Source organism: Scatophagus argus, chromosome 8 (assembly GCF_020382885.2).
Source record: "Scatophagus argus isolate fScaArg1 chromosome 8, fScaArg1.pri, whole genome shotgun sequence".
NCBI classification, from domain to species: domain Eukaryota; kingdom Metazoa; phylum Chordata; class Actinopteri; family Scatophagidae; genus Scatophagus; species Scatophagus argus.
In genome coordinates, this window is record NC_058500.1 from 24,225,592 (window position 1) to 24,238,141 (window position 12,550).

Here is a 12,550-nt window from a genome sequence, read left to right on the forward strand (position 1 = left end):
TTTTGTCATGAAATTGTTGTGAGCACAAATGAAACATCTCATCATAAGAATCATTTCTGTTTTAGTAACAGCAGATAAATGTTGAAACTAACTAGACTGCAGTGAGTGTGTGAAGTGATCAGCAGAGGAGAATAAAGATGGCAGCTTTTCAGATTACCAAAAAGCTTTTCAGATGTCACTGATGGATTCATTTAAAAAAAACCCATCATGTACCTTCAAGGAACCTGGCTTAAAGCAGCAGTAGACTTTGTGTGGTTGTAAAAACATCAGAACAACAAGCAAGGGGAGGAGCTACGTCACGTTTTGCTTTCATTTTCAGTTTAAGGTGTTCAGTTGTTTCAGGATTATGAGCAACGAATGTGATGAACGTCACGTTGATTCATCAAATACTTTCATTTTATGACGATCTTTTTGATTTTTAAAGATTATCAGAGCCAATGACAAACTACTAAAACCCTGTGCTTCATCTGCGTCGATGTTCCGAAACCAGCAAGGTGAGTCGACTTATTCCTCATGTAATCATTTCTCTTTAGAGGTCAGCATGTTAAACATATCACACTGAGGCCAGCTGTGTGTGTGTGTGTTTAAATGGTACTGAAGCCCTTTTAGTTGAGCTAATATGATGTTGTGAATTATGGGTTCACTAAGCTTAAAAGTGCAGAGAGCCTTCTTGTCTACCTGACTGTTTTGAGAGCACAGACTGGCACATATTCAAAGATGCTGGCGCCTCCAAGAAGCACAGCAATCTTCATCAGCAAATGTGTTGATGATGTGGTGATCAGAATAGAAAATCACTCTGTTAATGTTTTAAAGTTTAAAGCTTAAAGTGACAAATCTGGCTGTGCTAACCAGGTTTAACAAGCTGTTTCCTTGGCAGTTAGTGGAATCACCACATGGATGTGTTTTCTTCAGGTTTCCAGAGGGCGTCCTTGTTCTGGATTTTATTTGTCAGCCAATCCCAAATCTCCGTGTAAAATGACGTGCAGAAGAACATCTGTCAGAGCTGCAGCTGTGCTGATGGTAAAATAATTTGTTGTCACAGGAAGCCTTTGTTTGTTTGGCATCATTTCATAAATCAGATGCTCCTCACCAACATTTATTTCTTTGTAAACTTTTTTCCTTGATGATTCTGTCTGTCTTACTCAAAGACACGTCTACAAACATTTTAGCGTCAAGAAAATCAAATAAAGTGTTTTTCTGTTCGTTAGAGGGGCTTCATCAGCTCTGCTGAGAGATGAACAGCCGTCCAGCCTTAAAACTCTGTAGAGAAGAGAGTAGATGTTGTAAAAGTTAATATAGAGCTGATCACATGCTGGTGGGAAGGTGGAACACAGGAGGACAGTTTCCTTACTGTGGTAGGATGATGGGGGTCGTGGCTGTGATTTAATGGTTTGAAAACAGGCAGCGTCCACCAGCACCTGTGAAGGCGCATTTCAAAGCTGTTTTAAAATGAATAAATACATAAATAAAGAGTATTTGTGGGATTTTGTGGAAAATATGTTCCACATGTGGTTAATGCTGGTGTGTCTCCATGGTAACATATGCAGACTCAACTGTCAGCAACTCTGAGGTGAGACCACATCACATGAGTGTAGCTTAGATTTCATCTCTGTGCATTTTATCTGCCAGTCTACACACTAACTTCACCACCCTGACTCCATGTGACTCCATGTGACTCCATGTGACTTCATGCTGTAACTCACCTGCAACATAAACTTTGTTTACTGTCCACAGATACTTGTGATGAATGTCTTCAGAGGACACTCCCTCACATGTCGTCGATTAGAGTATCAGATTGGGACTGAATGCTGTCCCATGTGTCCCCCTGGTAAGATCCAGTTGAATATTGAAGATGTTTTTCACTTGTGTAGATAATGATAAGTTTCAGCAAAACGTTGTTTTCACTTTATTAGAAATATTATATGCCAAGAAATATGTCTTTTCAACAGGAAATCGAGTTAAAACTCACTGCACTGAGGCTTCAACAACTTCCTGTCAGAGTTGCACTGAGGGAACCTTCATGAATCATCCTACTGGCCATGTGAAATGTTTTACATGTACAAGCTGTGATGCAGGTAGATTTTTGTGAATATTTCACAACAAGGACATCTTTAGCGAGGCGGAAACTCTTTGCTAAAGATGTCCTAAAAACTAAGATGGTGTTCACATCAGAAAATAATAACATGTTGCTCTCATGTAGATAAACAAACAGAACATAAGACTCATAGCTCATATCCTTGTCTCCTCTCTGTGTTGACAGCTTCTGGTTTGAAATTAAAAACTTCATGTACAGCAACATCAGATGCTGTGTGTGAGCCACTGGAGGGATTCTACTGCATGGACTCTGCAGAGGAGGGCTGTAAGGCAGCAGAGAAACACTCAAGCTGTCAGCCAGGACAGTACATCAGTCAGAGAGGTTAGTTTGCTTGTGCTGACTTTAAGATGATCCATGGCATAGTTTGACTTTCAAATCAGAACACCAAACAGGGAAACAGCTGTAATGATTACTTGATCATCCAGGCTGGAAGCAGAGACGTCTGACCACCAGATAGCAGAAATGAAGCCTCAAAATAAAAGGAAAAGTCACAGGTTACCATAACTCTGTGTTGTCATGGAGCTCACTTTGTCCTGGTGTTTTTCCAGCAGCACAGCCACCACTGAATTATCATAGAAATAACACAGCAGAGCTCAGGAAAGAAAGGATTACGACTTGATTTAACTGCACATTGTGGCTGTGCACAGTGTGAACACAAAGAAACTCTCCAAAACGAGTAGTGGAGCATTTCATGGAGCAGCAGCTTCTTCCTGTGTGAAGGAAAACAAAAAGACTGGCAGCAGGATGAGCTGAAGGGACACTGACAATGACAGAGGCCTACAGCTGTAGATGTCTTCTAGTGCAGGACGCTGACAGTTTCTTGACAATCTGCTTCTTAACTGGTAGCAGCAGGTTAGCATTCATTTTATTTTTTCAACATGTGCATGAAGCAGTGAAGCTAATGACAGTTGGATCATTTTAGTGTTCAGTTTGTTCAGGAATCTGGTGTGAATCAAAGTCCCATCAGGCTGTGAGTGCTGAGCTGCACTACAACACCTCATCAGACCTCAGAGAATATCAACAGGATTTGTTCCTCAAATATGACAACTTGGGACTGGAAACAAATCAATGTTTTTTAAATCCACTGACAGGACGTTTCAATATTTGTCATTTGCACAGGAACAGCATTAAGAGACACTGAGTGCTCTGACTGCAGTGAGGGAACATATTCTGATGGAACATTTCCATCCTGTCAGCCACACACACAGTAAGTGAAGCTTCACATCAGATGGCTCAATTGTGACATCAGCAGGGAGTTCAAGGTGTCTCCAGATGTTCCTGTAAAAAATGTCCCTCTGTCCTTCCAGATGTGAATCAGAGCATCGTCAGCTGATAAAAGCAGGGACTGTTTCAACTGATGCTGAATGTGGAGAGCAAAGTCCAGACAACACAGGACTTGTGGTCGTCGTTGGTGTGGTTGTAGGTCTTATAGCAGCTGCAGCAGCTACAGCAGTTGCATGGTGGTGTATCAGAAAGAGGAAAAGCAGTGAAGGTATGATTCACGTTTACACAATAAAAATATGAAAATGTTTTTGATGGATAATATTATCTTTCACATCATGAAGTTATCAATTATGGTGTCATCGATAATGTTTTATTACAGACAAAATAAAAGCAAGAACACAGAGAAGTGAGTCTCACACTCTGCTGTTGTTACTAACAAGTCTGTTTCACTGCATGTACAGAAGGAGCTACAAGTGATTTTTCTAATTAATAAGATGATGTCACTCATTATGAATTTTTCTCAAAGAAAGAACACGTGCAGCTGAATCAGTGCTGATGGTTCGACAGCCATAGTGACAGCAGCAGGTAAGACAGCAGTGTGTCCTTCATTAAAATGTCCATCAGCTGTCCAGCTGAGCAGCGTTCTGTGGTGTGTTTATGTGCAAAGTGTTGCTGTTTCAGCTCAATATTTTCCTCTCCTCAGGATGCAACAGTTCATGTGTAAACATGCAGACTGTTTTGGACACTGCAGAGGAAATGTTGTCTACAATCCAGTTATATTCATGTTATAATCGTCCATGCACGTGTGTGTGTGTGTGTGTGTGTGTACATGTGCGCATGCGTGTGTCTTCTCCTGTTCTCTCTTGTGTTCCCCAGGTGGAAGCTCCTAGAGTGGATCCACCTGTGTAGCCAGGCGATGCTGCTGATTGGCCAGCTTTAAGCTTCAATGGACCAATCATCATTCGGGGGCCTCTTTATATAAACGGCTTCACAGCTGTATGCTCTTCCTGGACCTTTGTTTTTCAGGCTGTTTGGTTTGTTTTTTTACTTGGCAAATGAAGGTAAAGCTGTTTAGTGGGAGATAGGGTTTGCTAAGTAATATACATTTTTACAGCACAGAGAAGTTATTTGTCTACATACACCAGGTTTACTGGATGTTGCCACTGACTGTATTTAATTAATTAAGTCTCTTCTTAGATAAGAGAGGTAGGAGTTTTTTTTGTTCTTTTCTTGCATTCTGTCAAACTGTGGTGAGGTCTTGTTTTGGGTTTATGTCTTGTCATTTCCTGTTTTATTTTGAAAAGTAAGTCTCATCTTGTTTCAGGTCACTTGCCCTTCCTCATGTGTCTCCTGTCTGATTGTCTCCCCCGATCGTGTCCACCTGTTCACCTTTACCTCCATGTGTTCTAATGGTCTGTGTCCTCCTTGTCTTGTGTGTGTTTTGTCTTTGCCACAGCCTTGATTTTTGCCTTGAGCTTCTTTCTTCTTTGCCTCTGCATCAGAGTGATTTTGTGTTGTAAGTTTCTTAGTTTAGGATTTATTCATTTGATTTCTTTTTTATCCGTAGGAGTGATTATTAGTTCCTTCTTAGATTCATTTAGTTGATGGTTCCTCCTCTCCTCTTTTTTTTTTTTTGTTTGTTTTTTGTTCCTTGTAGATTTTGCCTTCCTTTCAGTTATTTGCCTCCTGTTGGAGTGGGGATCCTTAGTTCTAGAGATTATTGTGTTTTCATTTGTAACTTTTCATAGCTCTTTTGTTTTCTCTCTTCTGAGATTAATCATTTTCATAGCTGTGCGCCTTCAAGTTGAAGGTGTGCTTCAGGTAATTTCATAGCCTATTGTTTGTTGACACACTGTATGAGGTATAACCCAGTTGATTTTGAATGATAAAGTCAGCTCCATTACCTACCTTCTCTGTGTTTGAGTCCACAATCAGCAGTGAGCAGTCAGGCTTAGTTTTATTGTACTGTTTTTGATTATTTTGGCACAACCACACAGTTCTCTTTTCTCCTCCACATTCTTTTTGGTTTCAATTCCTGTTGAATTTAGTTTGCTTTAAAAATAAAACTTATTTTCTCCACCACCTTGGCTCCATTAAGTTATTTGGTTGTTGTGTTGCAGCCTCTGATAACCTCTAGGCTCTGCCTCAATGGGGGTGGAACATCTGTCATAAAGAACAATCAGCTGGAACTGAGGACGGAGACGCTCAGTCCTGAACTGCAACAGGAAGGGACAAATGTCTGCTTTGACTGACAGCAAACAGGCTGGATCATGTGGGTGGTGCACATGAAACCCCAGGTGAGTTCAGGTGCAGGAGAAAAGCAGCAAATAGTCAGAAGAGTCCATGTGCTGAATATTCCAAGTTCACAAGACATCATATTGGTATGCAGTTTGTGTACTGGAGCCCCACAGGGCTGTGAGCTGAGCCTGCATGACACGACTGCTGAACTCATCCTCCACATTCCCTCATTGGACACTTTGCTTTTGTCTTGTGCTGCATAATGACATCATGAAAATGGATATAAATGTATTTTTTTATTGTCTTAGTTTCTTTACAACACCTAAATTTCCCTTTTGTGAGATCAGCGGCGGATTCTCTTATATTACTTTAATTATGACAACATGGCAAGCAGTGAGCACCATACGCTGCTTAAGTCAGTGCATTTATAAAATGCACCAAAATACGTCCACATGTCTCTGGCACATAATGTTTAGTCCACACATGGTTGAACTTTAATTGTTTGTGAACTCAGCTGTTACTCAGTGTGTGGATTGGCCTCCCCTGTCCCACTGTCTCCTAATCACACAGTGTGGGTGTGTCTCTGTCTCTGTCTCTGGTCGTTTTTACTGCTCCGTCAGAAGCTGATCCAGTTAGCTCCTCTGTTGCATCTGTTAAAATCTTAGTCCATATTTAACTGACTGTGACCTTTGATGAACTGTCCAGCAACAGGTTTTGTGAAGCTGTGATTTGGAATATTTCACACAACATAAAGAATGACATTAACGCAGCACAATGTTAAGCACTGACTGTAGCAATGTCCACATTTTAGATATATTTGTCTTCATACCTTATGCCCCAGTGGGGGCAGCCTAGAGGCCGAGTCGTCCTCCAATTTGCTCCCCGGGTGCCTGAAATGGCAGCCCACTGCTCCTGTGTGTTTCACTGCATGTTGCATGTGTGTGTTCAATCAGTGATGGGTTTGAAGAATTTCGTTAAAGGTTTTAAGTTTAACAGCTTTAACAACGTTGAGTTTTGCTTTCATTCCCGCTGCTGTTAGACTGTATAATTCTATGGTCTAGTCCTCTTTCTTCCCTTACGAGGACTTGTATGTAGCTTTATAGTGTACTGTTTTTACTTACCGTGTAAATTGTTAATTTATTTTTACCTCTACACTCTTTTGTAACTGTTTTTGCACACTCTTTGCTTTTTGCACTCCTCTTCTGTCCTTATGAGCTGCCACAACAAGTGAATTTCCCCACTGCGGGATCAATAAAGTTCATCTTATCTTATCTTATCTTAACCTAATGTGAATGTTTTTGGTATTGTGGGAGGAAGCAGGAGAACCCGGAGAAAACCCACGCAGGCACAGGGAGAACATGCAAACCCCGCACAGGGGGGCCCAGACCGGGATTCGAACCTGGTACCCTCTTGCTATTAGGTGACAGCTAACCACTGCACCACCGTGCCGCCCAGCATGTCAGGTCTCCCACTGTCTGACTTCCTGTTTTATTTTTTAGGATTACTTCATTTCCTGTTTGTGTTTGTTGTTGGTGTTTTTACTTTCATTTGATTGTCTATTGTTTTCACCTGTGTCTCGTTAGCCCAGGGGTGTCAAACTCAGTTGCACAGGGGGCCCAAACTCAAAACGCACTTTAGATCGTGGGCTGATCTGAAGTGAACACTTTGAACACATTTTTAAACATACAGAATACAAAAACAGACAGGAATATCATTCCAAAATAAATAAAATAAATTAATAAATATGTATGTATATATAATAAAATATAAATAAAAATAAAATAAAAATAAAAAAGTTAGAAATACGAACACTCCAAAAAATCTTGAAAATAACTGAAAAGATTGGCAAGACAATTTACAATTTATTATCACCATCAGGCATAGTTTTATTAACTTTCTTTGTAAAGTGCAGGCCTGGTGTTTGTCACCATATGAGCAAGTAACAGGAGAGGAGGTTTTCCTGTGCCTGACGTATCAATGACATGTTAAGGATAAACAGAAATAAGCAGAGGAAGATAAACAGCCAATCATTTTATTTTCAGAAAAATACCACCAACACCAGTCTGAAAATGCCGTGAACACACCAACATGTGTAGAGTGATTGTGTTGACAGTGAGCTCACAGATCCGAGGTCCTGGGGTTTGCGTGCACACAGGAATTGAGAAAAAAACACTCACCCGAACGATTGTGGCAGTTAACGACACAGCATGTTTGCACCATGTTTTAACTTGTTGAAACAAAACAACAGGACACAAGAACAGCATCATGCCTGCAGCCGACGTAAGCACACTTTTTCAGTTCCCCCGAAAAGCCCACAATGCATTGTGGTTTTCCCACTCAACATACATCAACCTTTCGAGACCCGGGCGGCACAGATGAGCGTGTTGTGACCGCTTTCCGACAGGAGGGAGCAGTGCGTTAATTGCACATGTAGAGACGTTGTTGTTGTGCTGAAAGTAATCAGAAAAGAGCAAGCTAGGCCAACAAAATCAACAGTCTCGGTTGTATACGGCAACAGAGTTCGACTTGATTGACACAGGAATGTTCCCAGGTAGCCAATATTAGTTGCGCTGCATTATGGGACTTGGAGTTTGTGTGTTATATTGGTGAGCCATTGGTAACAATAATAATAGATCTATGTGAAATGAGCTCGCGGGCCGGATATAATTATACGCCAGGCTGGATGTGGCCCGCGGGACCTGAGTTTGACACATGTGCGTTGGCCCTTCCCTGGTGTGTATTTATAGACCTGCCCTTCCCATTGTTTTTTGTCTGCATCGTTGTGAGAGCAGATGGCATCTCTGAGGCAGGAATCAGTTGACTCCAGCAAACATCAAGAGGCTGCGCTCTCCATGTTTGCTTCCCAACTCAGCAGTTTGAGGATCAATCAGCTGCAAGGGGGCTCCATTCAACCTCCCAGTGAGGGCGCTGTCGCCCCTGCTAGTCATTCTGACACTATTCAGAATTCCTTTATTAATCCCTGGAGGGAAATTCTTGAAATGTCTCGAATGTGGTTGTCTAGTCCTGAGAAGTTCTCTGGTGAGTCCGGTGATTGTAAACAATTTATCACCCAATGTGAGCTTCATTTTGAGTTTCACGCCGCAGCCTTCCCCTCTGACCGTAGCAAGACAGCTGATATGATTTCATTCATGTCTAGTCGAGCTAATGCCTGGGCCACAACTGAGTGGAACCCGCCGTTCTACCTCTTTTTGTGGGAACTCTAACCCAGATTTTTCAGACTATAGCTCCTGGTCGAGAGGCGCCATGCGGCAGGGACGGCATAGTGTTATGGATTACGCGATCGATTTCAGGACACTAGCTGATAGTGGGTGGAATCAACCTGCACTGGTCGATGCCTTTTTCAGTGGGCTTTCTGAGCGTATAAGGGATTACTTAACCCCACTGAACCTGCCCTCGGAGCTCGATGCTCTAGTTTCTCTGGCGGCCAAGATCAACAGGAGATTGCGGGAGCGTGAACGGGTTTCCCATCTGATTCACAACCTGTCTCCTGTCCGTTCCGGGGGTCTTCGCCTAGGCATTCTCCTGCTCCTGCTTCCCCACCTTCTACTGACGCCAGGAGGGAGTCAGAGGAACCCATGCTGGTTGGAAGCACTCAGCTCTCTCCTGAGGAACGAGGAGGAATGAGGGCCAATGCATCCCGGTTTCCTGGTTAATTGCCCTATACGCTGCAGCAGTTCTCCCCGTTGGGTTCCTGTGCGGGTTTGTACCTCCTCCAGTAAGAACAGATCTTGCCGGCAGTTCTCACAGGTGACACTCTCCTCTGAATCTCTGTCTCTTCCTCTCTCTGCCCTCATTGACTCTGGTGCTGATGCTAGTCTCATGGACATTAGTTTGGCAAAGCAATTAACCTTCCTCTTGTGTTAGCTTTCTGTTACCTTCCCTTGTGTTAGCGGGTCGGTTTAGACCCGTGTCTTAAATCAGCCATACAATACACTAATAACAATTATTTATCATCCCATTTGTTTCTTACCTCTTGGTTACCTTGTTAGGCTTCCTTATCCATGAAAAGATTGGTTTTAATATTTTTCTTGTGGCCCCCTGGGCCTTTCTTTTCACAGCATACCCCTCGTTTCCAATATAAAAAAAATGAAAAAATGAAACTCAAGAAAATTATATAAATAAATAAAAAGTTTTATGTTACCTGACTATTACTGAGGGGGATTAGAACACATCTCTTAATTGTTAAAATAATAGTAATAATAATTTTAATATTATTAACTATAACTAACATCCATGGTGTTACGAGTCAATTTCGACCCGTATATATTTACTTCAAGAAAAAGGCAAAACACAAGTCTTTTTTTCCCCAAAAAATATTACTTTAATACAAATACAAAATGAAAAGCAGAACTAGTACTAATACAAAATGTAGATTTGCAAGGTCAAACAAACAACAACCATTCAAGCAAATCAATCATGTGTGGCAAAAAGTGACACTTTCAGTGTTCTTTGCAGAGATATTTTTTGCAGGTGAAGCACAATGTGTTTGTCTTTCTGTCCTTATTGCTGGGGCAGACCTGACACCTTTTTCTTTATAATCAGGTGGTCTCTCTGGGGTTGTGGCTGTTGTGGTTGATGTTGAGGCGGGGCTGGCTGAGGAGGATGCTGGCGCTGATGCTCTTCGTGTTGCTGTGGCCATGGACGGGGTGCTTGGTGTGCTCTGCAGCTGTCTGACCAAGGCTTCGCTCAATGTGTGCCTTGACAAGGGAACTTCCAAGCTCCTCAAGAAACATTCTCTGCTTGTTTTTTTTGGTTGAGTTCCACCCTTGGTGAATGTGGGTCCACAACACAAATCGATGTACAATGCAGACACATCGAGGATGTTGTAAAACACAACCATAGGCCATCGCCTGGTCATTCACTGGCACTTCAGTGTAGGTGGCAGTTAGCTTGTCCAGGTTGTCCACTCCTCCTTTGTTTTTATGGTCCAGAATGATTATGGGCTTTTTGTCACTTCCTGATGACACAGCTGCATCTTTGTGAAGAGTGGACATCAGTATCACATCTGTCGTTTTTTTGAACAGTATGAAACAGCAGTGGTGGTGTCTGTAAAAACAAATTTTGAGGAAGGTGGAGCCCTGTCCTTCACCTGCAACATTTCAGGGTGCAGCTCAGGTTTTTTGCAAGAATTTCCCTCCAGGGATTAATAAAGGAATTCTGATTCTGATTCTGATTCTGATTTTTTTTTTTTTACTGTGCCCACCATGGTGAGTTTCCTCCTGAGAAGTTCCCGTCTATCTTTATTTATTTTGTCAAACAAGCAAAAAGAGAAGCCTTTAATTGAAGTTCAAGTGGTTGGAGAAGGAGCTGGCTGTGGGCTGTTGGCTGATAGTGTGTTTATGATTTCAGTTTTGGCACTTATTATTGTTTTATAATCTTATATTATAACTGGGTCAAAACTGACCCTAACAACACAAAGGTCATAATTTTCACCAGAGCATTTTATAATTTAGTAAAAAAAAATTTTTTTATTTTATTTTGTTGAAATAGAGATTCCTGACAAAGTCAAAAAGCCTTGATGCAATCAACAAATTTATGTAGTACTTTTATGCATTTAAAACCTAAAAACGGGTCGGTGCCGACCCTAACACCAGAGGAAGGTTAAACCTCTCTTTTGTTCCTCTAGATTCCTCCCTGCCTGCCTCCGCTCTAGACGGCCATGTGATGTATTTGGTCACTCACTACACTTCTCCAGTTACACTCACCTAAACACCCTCTTGTCCTGGGCTATCCCTGGTTAGTTCTGCACAATCCTCATATGGACTGGTCCTCCAGCAAAGTTCCGTCGTGGGGGAGTAACTGTAAGACGCAGTGCCTGGTGGGCTCCTCTGTTGCCACCCTGCAGGGAACATCCACCTCACCCAAGGGGGTCGACGACAAGGAGTTTCATGATCTGTCCTCTGTTCCACCCTGCTACCTGGACCTTAAGCAGGTATTCAGTAAAGCTAAGGCTACTTCACTTCCTCCTCACCGTCCTTATGACTGTGCCATAGATTTACTCCCTGGTACCTCGCCCCCTCGTGGGCGTCTGTACTCTCTGTCTGGACCAGAATGTCAGGCCATGGAGGACTACATAGGAGCTTCCCTCACGGCTGGGATCATCAGGCCTTCTTCATCACCTGCTGGAGCCACTCATTGCCTCTGGGTTTCAGCTCCTCCAGGGGTCCAAGGTATTTACCTCTTTGGATTTACGCAACGCCTATCATTTGGTCCACATCAGAGAGGGGGATGAGCGGAAGATGGCATTTAATACACCAATGGGACATTATGAATATATGGTTATGCCTTTTGGTCTCACTAATGCTCCTGCTGTGTTTCTATCACTGGTGAATGATGTTCTTCGTGAGTATCTGAATAAGTTTGTGTTTATGTAATCAACAACAAATCATTATACTTTGGTAGATCATAAAAACAAATGTTTACATGCTTTCATTAGATTACTTGTTCACCTCATGGTGGTTTATAAACTGAGATAAACATTTTTTTTGCAATGATATAAAGTCAGCTCCAAGAAAATGGGTCACTGGAATGAGCTGGAACTATTCCATCAATACTTAAACTGCTCCAAAATTTTAAGGCACTCAAAACAACTGAGCTATTACAACAACAATTCATTTTTGAGTGAGATTATATTCATGAGTCCAACTTTTTTTCGTTAGGTTTGATAGTGAAACAGGTCAGGAAAAGGAGTAAATTACATCCATCTTGGATTGAAGAGAATGCGTATGAAAATGCTGAAAGTTACTTTTCATTTAGATACCATATTTGTTAAAAAGTTTGCAGTGAGCACCAGCAGAAAAATAGTCACAAATAACTATTAAAATTTGTAATTACTTAATGATTACTTAAAATCCCTAAACAGCCTTGTTACTGCCCATAAAAAGCCTCTAATCACTTATCCTTTTCAAGCATGAGTGACTGGGACCTTGTTGTGGAGGCATCATTAAATGAGAGTTGTGAACAGCTGCTTTC

At 41.8% G+C, this 12,550-nt stretch overlaps 1 protein-coding gene across 3 annotated transcripts; it reads left to right on the top strand.

Moving 5' to 3' along the window:
• The first annotated feature begins 300 nt into the window (after positions 1-300).
• LOC124063910 (tumor necrosis factor receptor superfamily member 14-like) lies at positions 301-5,398 on the top strand. 3 transcript variants are annotated; one of them, XM_046398059.1, is made up of 10 exons: positions 302-494; positions 913-1,020; positions 1,735-1,828; positions 1,950-2,075; positions 2,261-2,416; positions 3,215-3,302; positions 3,403-3,587; positions 3,699-3,725; positions 3,846-3,904; positions 4,196-5,398. In XM_046398059.1, the coding sequence occupies exons 2-9, from the start codon at positions 976-978 to the stop codon at positions 3,890-3,892; spliced, it is 768 nt and encodes a 255-aa protein (XP_046254015.1). In that variant the 5' UTR covers positions 302-494; positions 913-975; the 3' UTR covers positions 3,893-3,904; positions 4,196-5,398. The 3 variants fall into 3 exon arrangements, 2 of the variants coding, with proteins under 2 accessions (XP_046254015.1, XP_046254017.1); XR_006844170.1 differs by having other exon boundaries at positions 301-494; positions 3,699-3,904; XM_046398061.1 differs by lacking the exon at positions 3,699-3,725 and having other exon boundaries at positions 303-494.
• Positions 5,399-12,550: the final 7,152 nt, after the last annotated feature.

What these genes read in the sequence shown, in the direction of transcription:
- LOC124063910 (XM_046398059.1), top strand. Translation starts at nt 976, where the DNA reads ATGACGTGCAGAAGAACATCTGTCAGAGCTGCAGCTGTGCTGATG. An exon ending in GAGCTGCAGCTGTGCTGATG is followed by an intron (nt 1,021 to 1,734) that starts GTAAAATAATTT and finishes TACTGTCCACAG; the next exon opens with ATACTTGTGATGAATGTCTT. An exon ending in TCCTGTCAGCCACACACACA is followed by an intron (nt 3,303 to 3,402) that starts GTAAGTGAAGCT and finishes CTGTCCTTCCAG; the next exon opens with ATGTGAATCAGAGCATCGTC.